This window comes from Fundulus heteroclitus, chromosome 6 (genome assembly GCF_011125445.2).
Source record: "Fundulus heteroclitus isolate FHET01 chromosome 6, MU-UCD_Fhet_4.1, whole genome shotgun sequence".
NCBI classification, from domain to species: Eukaryota; Metazoa; Chordata; class Actinopteri; order Cyprinodontiformes; family Fundulidae; genus Fundulus; species Fundulus heteroclitus.
Genome location: NC_046366.1, coordinates 10,538,430 through 10,552,845, shown reverse-complemented (window position 1 = coordinate 10,552,845; position 14,416 = coordinate 10,538,430). Strand labels below are relative to the sequence as shown.

Below are 14,416 nucleotides of genomic sequence, written 5' to 3'. Positions count from 1 at the left end.
CCGTGGAGCTGCCATGGCCCGTTTGTGGTTCCCTGGACTCACCCTGATGACCCTAACCCTCATCCCTCAATGGTCCATGGGTTGTCCCTTTGGATGTCGCTGCTACAGCCTCACAGTGGAGTGTGGATCGCTGGGGATCAAGGAAATCCCACAGGGTGCCCCCTCCATCACAGAGGTCAGTTGGTTAAACGATAAAAAATTAGGGCCTCTAGCTGTGCTCCGTACACAGGGGTGGTTTTCGGGTTGACTTCTTCCCGCATCCTTTCTTATTACCCTGGGATGATTGGGATTAATCAATTCACTCTGACCCTCTTTGATGTAAGCCTGGGGGAGGGTCTGCACTGTCGGCCGCGTGATTATTCATCCTTCCTCAGAAAGTGACTCTCGCACACCCACTGATCATCTGTTAAGAAGATGTTTAACATTACACCGTCTTTTCCTTCAGGGTTCAGGCCCTCCAACATTACCGCAGCTCATGAATATTGATGAAAAGCAAGTCTCGCATAAATTGTGCCATTAACCTCAATCAGCAGCTCTGGCTCGTCGATCATAGCTCACCTCGACACACGATGAAGCCACATTAGCAATCAGCTGGGCGCCAATGGGTTGTGGATTAAAACTTACAAAGTATTTCTGCAAATCTTGGCAACATCTGATAAGAGAAGTGCCAGCACATTGGTTATTGTCCTGATCCTCGACCAGCTCCTTCCCTTTGGTGCTTGTTAACATTGTTGTAAAGCTCCGCAATGCACAGCAAAGTACACTGCTTTGCAAACATGCATCCTCCTTTAACTGTTGCACGTGTTGACCACTCATTTACTTTATCCCTTTTTTTTGCTTTACAAAGACAATCTTCCTCCAGGACAACGCCATAGTGCAGATTCGCCTCCAGGACCTGAATCGCCTGAGAAGCCTCCATTATTTGTACCTGCAGAACAACAGCATCTCTGCCCTGGAGCCCGGGGCCTTTCTCAACCAGGGCCAGCTGCTGGAGCTGGCCCTCAACGGAAACCTCATCCACCTGGTCACCCCTGACATGTTCCAGGGTCTGGAGCACCTCCGCATCCTCTATCTTGCCGGCAACCAGATTACTCGCATCCAGGACCACACCTTCAGGGGACTGCAGGTTTGGTCATGTCAGAAGGAAAGAAAGAATAGTTGTTTCAACAATTTGAGTTGAGACATCCAAAAAATAAAAGCAGGATGACTTTTTTTATGGATTAAGTAGAGAGACATCTAAAAATATACAGGACATCAAAATTGACATGTCTCGCTAATCCTTATTTTATTCTTGGTGCAGCAAGGATTGACTCATCTGCGGGATTTACTACCTTTCTGCATTAGACAAGCACTTTTCATGCCTGTCTTCTGTGTGCTTTATGTCTTTCTTAAATGTGCAGCGCCTGCAGGAACTACACCTGCAGGAAAACAGCATAGAGCTGCTAGCAGAGCATGCTCTGTCTGGGCTATCATCCCTGGCCCTGCTGGACCTCAGCAGGAATCACCTCCGCACTCTGGGAGCCTCGTTCCTAAAACCTCTAGTCAGCTTGCAGGTGCTCCGTATCACGGGTAGGAAGAACTTTTAGATTTTACTGTATTTGATGCTGTGGAGGTATCATGCAATCCCCTGTACATTTTAAATTCAAAGCATCTTTAAAAAGATCTTCCATGTCATTATCTAACAAATTGACACCGTATTCAGCAAATCTCTGAGAGTTACTCCTGATATATATTATTATATATTATATATATTATATATATATATATATATATATATATATATATATATATATATATATATATATATATATAAACAGCTCAGTGGCTCATGTTATATTTTTAAGATCATTTTAAGATTTCTTTTCTGCAAATTAAAGAAATTCACCCAACCAAACACTTGCTATTAAAACAGTATTTCAAGACACTATCAGAGTGTATCACGGTGAAATATCCAATTAAAAGAAGTTGGTGTAGAGGCCAATTAGGAGGCCAGTATATATCAGTCAGCTTTGGTAACTCTTCCTCTCACACCTTTTGTAAAGGCAGACTATTTCTGCAACTTCCTCGGACCAGCACCGTGACATTCACTCATACTGGCAGTAATTGGTCCGCTGTGCGCCGATGACACGAGAGTGTGGGACTGAACCCCTCCACTTCATTTAGATTTAGATTTAAACCACATCTTGTGTTTTTCGGTCTGTGTAGCCAATGGTTTTATCAGCAAATTTAAACATCTTCAAAATCAGTTATTTTCAGAAAGAAATGTCTTTTTTTTCAGTTTTCAAATGAGTAGCTGGAAATCCTGGTTCTGTTTTTTTGATAGACACATGATTTAGGGAAATTGATGAAAGGAACAAAAAGGTAAAAAAATTAATTGTTTGAAAAAAAATCTTACAACTATAAGTCATTGGAGGTTTAATTTTCAATGATCTCTGTGTGTATGAGAGGAGTCAATAAGTAACAGACAAGCTACATTATGGCTGCTGCTGTGGTGTTAACTGGCTGATTAGCCTTCTGGTATGGAGGATTTGGAAGTTTCATTAAGCAGGACCAGGTAAATGTAAATTTATGCCAGAACAATGGACCTTTTCCGGTTATCCACGGCGAAAGTGTCAGTGAAAAGCTAGTATTTTAGAATAAAAATTGTGCTCTTTGCATAGTGCAGTTGTGCTCTTGGTTTACTATGGTGTAGAATCTTAAGCAAGATGGTACAGGCTCTCTTCTAAGGATTAAAGGAATGCCCTTTTGCTCAAATACGGCTTTCTCAAGAACAACACAGCTTACAACACAGAGGACAAGAGTTGAGTAAAGTGTCTCAGTGGGCTCCTGAGAATAAGGTACAAACAGAATACCGTGAAAACAGGCTGGATGTATGATTTAACAAACCATAAAATCAGCTTGGTAAAAACAAGCCAATTTGAGTTATTGTTTGCTTTCCTTCTTCTGGGTCAAGTATGGACTGATCTAATCCTGAAAATGGATAAAAAGTAATTGATGTCTAACATAAAGGCATGTAGTGGACTGAAAAGACTCAGCCATAACCTGGATCACCGAGTGAGATAAGATAAGATAAGATAAGATAAGAAATTCCTTTGTAGTCCCACAATGAAGTTCAGGTGTGGCAGAGTTGACAGAGTTCCACACAATAATTAGTCGTGAAAAAAAAGCAAGCGAGTGTAATCTAAAGTTAGCTCTAAAGAAACATCAAGAATAAAAGTAAAAGAAAATACCAGAGTAGATTATTGATAATATTGCATACTCAGGTAGAAAAAGATAACATATTAAATTTTAAACATTATTTACAGAACTTGAGATACTATAATATGCAATATGCTTGATAGTACAGCAACATCTCAAAGTAGCTAAGGTGTGTACAAGTCAACATCTGAGAAACCATCTAAATGATTCATAATCAGATCAGAACATGTATAACCACCAGCATGTTGTAAACACTGATTGAGTCTGTTGTGAGCAGCAGGGATTATAAAGTCTAACAGCAGCTGGGAGGAAGGACCTGCAGAGATGCTCCTTAGTAGTTATATTGAAAAAAATTAAATATAAATAGCAAAATTCATATTCAATATATCACACTGAAATGAAATATTGCCAGTATGTTTTGACTTTATAACTAATTGTTTAGACAGGGTGTAAATGTCAAACATAGCAAGCGCTGGCTTGTGCCAACTACTTAGCAGGTCAAATGCTAATGTCATCATGATTAGACTAATCAGTTCTTCTGTGTCATTAATTCATTTCATTAACACATTCCGCTGACATTAATGCTTATAAACGTACTGTTATTGCATAATGCAGAGTTTTAGCATCCAACCATTTCTTCAAGTGGAAGAGGGGCAATGAAGCTTTATCGGGCCATTGTATCGTTCAAAATGGCGGCTTGTGAAGAATGTCTCTTCTCTAATCCAACAAACTGTGTCAAAGTTTTTTTATACAATCTTTTGTTAAAACTACCCAATATCTGCTTCAACAGCATAAACCCAGAATGTGTAATAAGGAAATAATCTAGCAATTGTTTGTATGTCCTATATTCTGGATGCATCTGGATTAAATTAATGAACCTCAAGAAATCAAAAATATTCTAAGCATTTAAAATGTGTCACTTAAAAGTCCAATCCTGACTTTAATATTACTCTTGGTGTAATTTGTGCTTTTCTCACCCCTATCCCATTCTTTCAGAGAACCCATGGCGCTGTGATTGCGCTCTCGGCTGGCTACGAACATGGATCGGCGAAGATGGACAGCGCCTACTGAGTTCGGCAGAGCAGCGTCGACTGATGTGTGCTGAACCTCCGCGTCTTTCTCACCTCAAGCTTGGCAGAGGTGGCGCCTAAACAGTCTGGTGTGTATTCCGCCTGTGGTGCAGCTCGAGCCCAGCCACTTGACTGTACGACTTGGCGAGAGCCTCCGAGTGTCCTGCCAGGCCTCCGGATATCCTCAGCCTCAGGTGACGTGGAAAAAAGCTTCCCATGGCAAGGCCCAGTTATCACCTAGAGGTCTTTTCCAAGAGCTGGGACCCAATGGGGAACTGTACCGTCCAGGGCCAGGCGGAGTGGTAACAGCTCTGCCCAGCAGTGGGGGGATTAAGGTTGGAAGTGGCGGCGAAATTCAAGGACTTGTGCGTGGGGCAGAGGAGGGCGGTGAAAGAGATAGCTTTGACCCAGACATGGGCAGCGGCATGTTATTCCTCAGCAATGTGACCGTAGCGCATGCTGGTCGTTATGAATGTGAGGCGTGGAACCCAGGTGGTGTGGCTAGGGTTACATTTCACCTGGCTGTTAACATGTCTTCTTCCTCTTACTCGTCCCAGCTGTGGCCTCGTTTGAACACACACTCCTATGTTTCTTCGTCGTCTAGCTCCTTCTATCAGCCAGAAGTTCTGGATGTTAGCCAGGAGCCCCTGTATGAGCAGGAGAGCATGGACTTCAATGCTCTGGGTCCAGCCACACAGACTGCCATCGCTATTGGAATCTCCCTTCTGGCTCTCACTGCTGTTCTTCTTCTGATTATGATCTACACTCGTCACCAGCAGTACCAAAAAGAGGACAATGGCTCCTACTGTACCAGCAAAGAGGAGAGCATCCTTTACGTGAATGACTACTCTGATGGACCAACGACCTTTGCGCAGTTGGAAGAGTACCGTGATGACCACGGCCATGAGATGTATGTACTCAACCGAACCAAGCCTGTCATGGGCTCTACTACATCAAGGTGTCAAATGATGAGCGGCTTTGTCCAGCAGAAGGGAATGAAAGAAGCTCTCCTGGATCACGAAATGGTGCAGACACTGACGCGATCGGCGGGAATTGGGTTTTGCAGAAACCTAGCAGAAGGTGGAGAAGGGCCGCTAACGGCAGGTCCAGAAGATCTGCTTCTCAGCCAGAGCCTTCTGTTTGGGTCCCAGGTGGCGTACGAGATTCACTGCTGAAGGATATTTAATGGGTGTGAACTAAATATTAAAGGACTTAAAGACTTTAACAATGATCTTGCTGTAACAATTTAAAGTGTCAGATTTGTATCTGACTTTAAAAAAGAGACACTCAGATAGTGAATGCAGAGGGAAAACTGGATCACTTCCATCTTGTCAAAGAGCCTCTTCTAATTGATTGTGTGACAAAAAGATGGGACAGAGGACTGGACAATGATAATTACAGGAAAAAAAATCTACTGTCCCGTGGTTTTTATTCATCCATACAAACCCTTTAAGGATAATTACAAGTGGCTAACTTCATCAGAATAAGTTGATATAACAGTTAAACAAGATGCTAAGAAAAGAGGCCCAAACAGTGCAGTTTGTGGTTGTAAAAATGTCAGTGGTTGGTGATGAATATTTTCTTTAAATGTATTCCTTTAAGTTTCAGTTTAAGTATGTTATCTCTGAGTATGACAAAGTTCATTTTTTTGTAAAGTACAGCTGTTTTGCGGACCCTGTTACAAATTTCAATTAGAATTAGATCTACAACAATCGTCTTTTGGAAGCTGCAGCATCAGCTGAATACGTTGAGTGACTGTGTGTTGCCAGAGGGATTAAAGGGGTCCAACATGGTACGGCAAAAGTCAGATAGTTTTGAATGTTTGCATCACTTCACTGTAATCTTTACTTAATTTAAGATGTGTCTTGTGTTTACTTTATTCGTATTATCACACCACAACGGGAGTTAATCCGAAACATTTTAGGAGGTCCTGAAGTGCAAAACACAGCAACTTAGATGAAACACAACAACAAAACCAAAGACAATATTTGACACGTAAAACAAAAAAGGGGATTTCAGGGTGTTGGATTTTTCCAGTTCTATACCATTTCACACTGTGAGAGTTGTGGTTGTCTTTTTCACGGGAAAAAAAGCATCTCGCCTCAAGACAACTCATATCAACCATGTATCAATTTATACATCCATTTTGAGACAAACGGATTACTTTAAGCAATTACCTTTGTTCTTTGAGCTGATCTCAGTCTCATGGAAGAAAAATTGGCTATTAGTCCAAATAATAACATTTAGCAGCAGGATGTTGCTTGTAGTATTTTTAGCGTGCTCATATTTCAGAAGAGTCCACTGGACCATACAAAATGATATTCAAATATAATTTAAAAAATTGTTGGCATTAGACTGAATTACCTGTGAGATGACATGGCATGATTATTTGTCTGGATGGTTCACTAAAATACTTTACTACCAAGAGGAAACAACTGAAATATGATGGTTAATCATGTACATCGCCTAAAATTGCTTTGTTTCCAGGCAGAAACTGGAAGTAAATTTTTGTGAAATAGTATTTGTCTCCCAACAGATTTGATTTGGTCTTGTTTTTTCCCCCAAAATGTTTGATCTAAACCATCTTGACCATATGTGAAAATATAGTTGCCATAGTTTAATAGCCTCGTGAGACCATCCTGATCTCGCGAGCTTTAAAGGTTTCACTCGCAGATCAGTCTGGCTACTCTCCGTTGAAGAAAATTTGGAGCCGTTCACCAAACGAACGTCCAATCAGCGTTGGCTTTGAGGCGGGTTGAGGTGTGACGCAACGGGAAGCGCGTCAGTTCAGTCTAAACAACATGGCGGCTTCAGCCGATGAAACTAGCGTTAGCGTGGCTATCGAGCAAGTTTTATCGGAATTACAGAGTATTTCTTTGCTGAGCTAACGAGCCTTTACCTGCAGCAGTAAGAGTAGCTTGGCTTGTGGTTGTGTTTTCGTCGTCGCTCGTAACAGAGTGATGACGAATCTGATTGGTTCATTTGGCCCGTCTATCACCAACTTAGGCCAATCAGCTAACCAGTATTTTCGCCCCTTCCCAAAATTACTTCAACGGAAGGTTTCCAGATGGATATGCGGAGCAAATCTATCTGGCGGAGTCAGGTTAATAGTTTAAAGCCATACTAAGTAATTTCCAAGTGGTGCTCCCCCTACAGGGCCTTTTTAGAATAGCACTGTTGTAAACACTCCCCTCTGGGTTCCCCCCACACCCCACAGTTACAACGTACTGTGTCTCAAAGCATAGCCACGGAGAGTAAGAGAAAGATATGTCTATGTGGACCAATAGACCTAGCAGCTGGCTCTTGTTTATTTAGGAGAGGGAGGGGGCAAAGGAGGAGAGAGACAGAGAAGTGTGTATGCGGACAGATAGTGGAGTCAGCGGCTGGCTCGCTGTCTGTAGCTCAGCAAGATCCGGTCTATTTATAAATAGTGGCTTAGTTTGTTGCCCAAATAAGAGACTTCAGGGTCACAAACAAGCCCAATAAACCGCAACCTGCGACTCGTGAAATTTATAAGTGACCCAATAAAAAACAAGCCAGACGGTGCTTATAATAAGCAGCCTTGGTAATACTGCTACTGATGTAAAATGGCCTTACATTGGGCTGCCATAAAGCTGTTCGTCTTACCGCGAGAACAAGAACAAAGCCGCAAGATGGCCTCCGGGGCACAGGCGCGGAAAGTTCCCAGTGTGGTATTTCAGCCAGAGACAATAGCTACGTTTACATGGACAAAAGTAATCGGAATATATGGCCGATCAGAATTTAAAAAAAAAGCATCCTGCAAACAAATCAATCGGAATATGATGATCGGATTAAGCTCAATCGGAATTAAATTGTATTCCGAACGACAGTGGTGGTTTGTTCCAATTGACGATCAACGTGCATATAAACGCTTGTCAGGCTCAAGTTATTCCAAATGTAGCAAACTGACCTGAGTGCGCATGTGCGCCCAACGTAAACGTGACATATTTCCACCACTGCCAGGACTTCCCGATATAACTTTTCTCTTTGAAAAAGTAAAATAGCTCAAAAATGTTGCTTACTCAGTAACATTTCAACTGTAATTAGAACCTGGTGCAAGTCCAGCCGGGGCCCTCGGAAGACAAATGAACTTGTGAAATACTGGTTTATTGACTATTTTTGAAGTTTAGCAAAGACGGAAGTACTTCTATGGCTATTTAGGGGACTTGATAACTGTGCATGTCAGAGTGGTTATATTCTGAATAAAGACAGGTGCGTATGTATGCACATTATGATCGGATTAATTGATTGTGTGCCCATATAAACGGTATAATCCAGTTATTAAATCTGAATACATTTTAATTCGATCTTGAAAATTTGTGTACGTAAACAGGGGAGATGACAGACCCCCTCAATCATCACTTGGATTACCATTACAGGGAGTTACAAAAGGATATAAGGTCAAAATATTACTTGGTATACCTTTAACTGTGATTAGACACATTTTTCTGATTCAGTGTCACTAGCCATACCCAGTTGGTGTAGACCGATAGATCTAACAAAAACACACATCCGGCCCCAATCGGGCAAAAAATCAGGAAAAGATGATAAACAAAGCCACTGGCGTCTACTTGTCTGAAGAGTTTTGCAAACCAATTTAAAAGCTCTGGGACCCCAGTGAACCACCGTGAGTGTCATTATCCACAAATGGAGAACAAGTGGAACAGGAGTGAACTTTACCAGGAGTGACTGGCCTACCAAATTTACTTCAAGGGCACATCAATAACTCCTCCAGGAGGTCATAAAAGAACAACATCTAAAGCGCTGCAGACCTCACTTGCCTCAGTTACAGGGATTGATGTTTTTGAAGTGGGGTTCTCTGAAGTCATAATCAGTAATAGCACTCTTCCCTATGTTAGAAAGATGTCGTTTGACCCAGAACTTATTGAAAATGGGAGAAAAAAAATCATATTGAGGGGTTGATACGTACACCATCTGGTGTAGCTGACTTTAAAAGTTTAATACAACTGAACCTAAAATATCCGTATCAGATTGAGAAAATGCCATATAAGTCTACAGTTTCACAACAGGCCATTGATAAGCTGGGTGTTGTTCACACATTTTTCACCTTGCCACCTTGGAAATACCTCACAAAACTTGCCAACACTATGAGAAATCTTAATTTTGCTCCATAGCAGAAAATCCTGTAGTATGGTCATTGGTTGATGACCTTAAGCTCAAGACATTAATACAATGATCCAAAGCACCTCAGAGAGTCAGCATCTGAATTTCGAAAAGTTAAGAAAGAAGATTTTCAGATGGCCAGATTAAAGTCCACATTTAAAATCCTAATGAGATGCTGCAGTAAAAATGACCTGAAAGATGATTTTCAAACTTTTAAACCCTCTAATGTGGCTAAGAAGAGTGGGTCAAAATTCACCCACACCAATACCACCAATACCCACACAAAAGGACTCCTTGCCAATTTGACATATGAAAAACTTCGGGGGGGGGGGGGGGGGGCGCCAAAACAGAGAAGATGTGTAAGATATAAATTTCTCTGGAAGTAGAACCTTAGGGGCAGAAGCTGGAGAAGGGTGATTTCACAAAACACAAAAATAATGGAAGCCAGAAAAACAGTAAAACATGGTGTCATGTATCTTGTTTTGTTGTTGTGTTTTGTGACTTGGTATTTTTATTTTACGGAAAATGTTTGAATTCTTACCCTTTTTGTTGTGTTTATCTTTATGTGTTCACTGCTTTTAGTGTTGTGCGCATCAAGGCCACTTTCAATAAAATTGTTTAAAAAAAACTACCCTGCTAACACCACACTGTAACAACTAACTGATTGTGAATATTGTACATTATGTTTTCAGTTTGTATACATTAAAATGTCTTAAAATGAGTCTGTTTGTCCTTCTCTTAGATCAGTTTAGCAATTCTTTGGGGCATATTTTAGACTTGATACACTTATGTTTTGTTGTACTTCTCAACTCATGACATGTAACAAGTCCAAGAGTGCAACACTCTGTAAAAATGTGTTTTTATAGAGAGGCTCTTACTGTTAGTAATTGTGTTGTTCAGTCTAAGAGGTCCACAGTTCATAGACATCCTTTACTGCAAAGTACTTCGGTATGATATGAGCTTTCAAGAACTACTTGCAAAATGAGATAGATCTGTGCTATTGAAAATGGGTTTTGCAAAGCCAAAACAATCTTTGCTTTACACAGAGACCGAATGTTTTATTGATTTTGAGTCAAATGCAGGTCAATATTTTTTTCCAAAGGGCTGCTATTTCAGAATTTTACCATTAAGCACTGCAGGACACAGTTGTGACGGCTGATGTATAGAGGAGCAGAACACTGCGGTTACCTGTTTGTTAAGACTGTCAGTTCAATAGTCTCTCTGGAAAGTCAGGACTTCTACAAATGAATAAAAAATGTTAAAGAGTAATAACTAAAAAATGAAGACTTTAAGGAGACCTTTCTACATGCTATCTCTACTAAAAGGTACAACACTATTGCTTTCCACCAATTTTCCTTCTGAAAAAACAACACTTAAAGTCACAATCCACAGTGGAACTTGAAAACATATTCTTTATGGTGTGTTTCATTTCCCTTGAACGTTTGAACTCTGCTTTAGCAATGTCATCTCTTCAATCTGCAAGCCGGAAAGACAATAGGGGTCTACCATTTGTTATGCCATCTGACCAGGCTCCCACCCAAGGGCAATACAAGCTGATCATATTTATCTGTATTTCATGCTTTCAAATGCTTCAGGAACTGTACTTCACAAATTGAAGTTCCATGTGAGGTGCTGATTTAATAGGATGCAATCCATGAGAATGGCAAAAAGTTTTTATGCACAATTTTCAGGTTGTTTAGAACTTGGAAATCAAGAATTACTTTATAGTCACAATCAACCAAGCATATTTGAAAGGTCAGAATCTGAGTACGTGCCAGCACTCAACTCTCAAAAAACTGTTGTTGCCCTACTATATGTTTTAGATTAGTCATACTCCTCTCTGCATACAAGGGGAGGTGGTGGAGTGTCCTTGGGCATTCACATCTCCTCCCACCTTGCTTGTACTATAACCTCCTTCCACCTGGTGAAGGAGGACCAATAACAGCTCCTCTTCCTCAGGAAACTGAGACAGACTTTTTACTAAACTGTTAAAAAACTTTTACAGAGTTACCGAAGAAAGCATTTTATATCTCATCATAACAATGTGGTATGGGAGCTTCACAGTGTGGGAGAGGAAGGCTCTGGCATCGGTGGTGAAAACAGTGCAAGGGATTGTGGGATGCCGTCTACAAAATCTGGATACAGTTTATGCTCCACGAGTCCAGAGAAGGGCCAGATATATTGCAATTGATCACATCCACTCAGGCAATGTACTGTTTTCCCCACTTTCATCAGGTAAATGCCTCAAGAACAGGCTATTGCCCCCTGCTGAGAAGTTTGTGGTCTGGTACATGTTACACTCACACTACTGGTAATGTCTATTTGCACACTCTTATTTCTCACATTAGGTCTAATTGCACATTTCAGTTTATGAAGGTTTAAGATTACTGCACAGAATTTACTGCAGGCACGAATGCATCATCGGACAGTTGAGGGATTAATTCAAGTAACAATGGAGTAATACATATAATTCAAAAAGGGACTGATAGACTTTTTGGACTCGGTATGAGTCTTAGCAGATCCTAAAGACTATTTTGCATGCTTTAAGCTTTTTAGGAAGTGTTTTCGGTCAGTGCAATCAAGTGACTTAATATGCATAAAGTGGATGTTAAGGGTACTGTTCTAAAAAAATTCAAGCCAGACATCCATCCATCAATCCATCCATGGTCTTCCGCTTATCTGGGGTCAGGTCGTGGGGGTAGCAGCTTCAGTAGGGAGGCCCAGACATCCCTCTCCCCGGCCACTTGGGCCAGCTCCTCCTGGGGAATCGCAAGGCGTTCCCAGGCCAAACGAGAAACATAGTCCCTCCAGTGTGTCCTGGGTCTCTCTCTGGGTCTCCTCCCGGTGGGATGAGCCCGGAACACCTCACCATGTCCTCTTTTTTGACACTACATAAGAAATACTTCACAAGTGTGTGTGTGTGTGTGTGTGTGTGTGTGTGTGTGTGTGTGTGTGTGTGTGTGTGTGTGTGTGTGTGAGAGAGAGAGAGGAGAGGGGGGGGGGGGTACATTACTACCAGAGCTAAGTGGAAAAAAAACTTCCCATTTCCTGCATGGTATTTTATCTGGTGTGACTGCAATCAGCTTTACTACAAAAATTTTGATTATGGATGTTTGCCACACGGAATACTGGCTATATTCCAGATTCATCAAAATGGGCTAAGCTTTATAGCCAGTGATTTGGTTAATCTCATGCTACAGAGGTTCTAACCAAATGATCGAGAATATGTTAAGCAGAGTAGAAAGTTGGTTTTGCATGAGGGAACCAGGTGCTATTTGTCCTTGGCAGATAACATTTTAAAAAGATTTTCATGGGTGCAACCCTGATATGCAACTGCTGCTCAACCCATAGACGGACATTCCTTACAAATGTGGCCCCATTTAAGGGGAAATATACACTTTCCTTCAGTATGATTACTTGCAAAGAAGGTTAATCACAACAGCAATTTAAAAAATTTGACAAAACTACTTTCCTTGTTTTACTCTCCTAAGTTTGGGTGTGATGAGACCAAGTTGCCAAGTATGCAAGTATCCAGTTGCTTTCAGCGTGTGATTTCAAACAAGTGACGTTAAGCTATTTTTATGTCCCATGGTAATAAAGGTGAGTGCTTTTAACTTGACACCCTGTGAGTTTTATGTTTGAGACTTTTATTTTGAAGTTGGAACGGGAGCAGCCTTTCAGTTACATTTTTGTTTTGACAGAGGGAACTAATAAAGATCAACACTCAAAAGCCTCAAAGAACCCTGTGCCCCATGCATATAATGAGTCTGGCAATATCTGCGGCTGCCAGAGAAAGAAGAAACAGACAGACACAATATTTTGTATCACTTTAAAAATACAGAAACTGGCTAATCATCAGTCACTAATGTCACTGATATTGATGCCTTCTTCGGAGCTACCTAGTAATGTTAAAGTAGTGTTGTTTGGCTGTTTGGCAGTTTGAAATGTGTAAAATCTTTTGTTGCATTAATTGGAGCGCATTAGAATGAGACAAAAAACAAATAGAATACAATATGCGCCCTGATATATTTTACACTGACACTCTTCTAAATAAATTAGGTGATTTTCTGATCTTCACGCTATTTGTAAAAAGGAGGAATTTTTAGTTTTCTGAAAAATATTGCTATAGCTATGCCTCATACTTGAGAACCCAATTTCTTTTGTTGTCTTTTCTTGAGTTAAAAGAATAATTTTAATCCTTGTTTTTAACATATTGAAGCCCATTTCCTCCACCATGATGGGAAAAAAAAGCAATTTATCCTATGAACATGACTTAGATAGCTTAGCGAAATCAGTTATCTAAGCTAAATGGGGAAGGAAAAATCCTAATCAGGTTTTTGCCAGCTAATATGCCATATGGAATCGTGAGGTCAGACTTAAGCAGAGATTTCTGGGCTTTAAAAGTCGCAAGAGTTTTGCTTTTGTGAACCATGCTTACAATTTTCTCTAGATTAAAAAAAATACCTTGATACACACTTTAATGTTATTTGAAATGTTGTTACCTTATCTGAAAAACATGATAAAACTATAGGAAAATTATATCAGCATACGACACATGGATGAAAGAAACAAAATCCCGCATGAAAAGATAGGACAATCTCAAAACCTATCACATGTGTTTTCCTGGGCTTGCATGCATCCGTGTCTCTGGAACAATGAACGTGAATGCTGCTATTCAGGTCATCCATGAAGGATATGGATTTCTTTTGTGTGCTATAATATAATTCCCATTCTGTGTTATTACTTGTCCCAAGCAAACCCAGGTTACAATGGTTGTCATGGGCACAATGGATTCAATACTTGTAAGCAACCAGACTAATGCTGCTGTCACAGACTGGATCTTACTTTCTGTCAGACACAGGGTGGGTGGATAGAAAGACAGAGCAAAATACAAAAAATGTTCAATAATACAGCAGTTAAAACGGTGAACATTTTTATGGGGTTTTTTTGTTCTCATTTTTTTGTTCTCAGGCATCAATTGATGCAAAAATCACTCGACGTCA

The 14,416-nt window shown here is 40.6% G+C and overlaps 1 protein-coding gene across 1 annotated transcript; it reads left to right on the top strand.

The window, feature by feature from the left end:
- Position 1: 1 nt before the first annotated feature.
- On the top strand, positions 2 to 5,455 carry LOC118556430 (leucine-rich repeat-containing protein 24-like; the record flags this gene model as incomplete). The annotated part of the gene is given in 5 exon segments (XM_036138030.1): positions 2 to 175; positions 848 to 1,126; positions 1,401 to 1,569; positions 4,195 to 4,316; positions 4,319 to 5,455. Coding segments are annotated over 5 exon segments (1,869 nt in total), but the record flags the coding sequence as incomplete, so codon positions are not given.
- Positions 5,456 to 14,416: the final 8,961 nt, after the last annotated feature.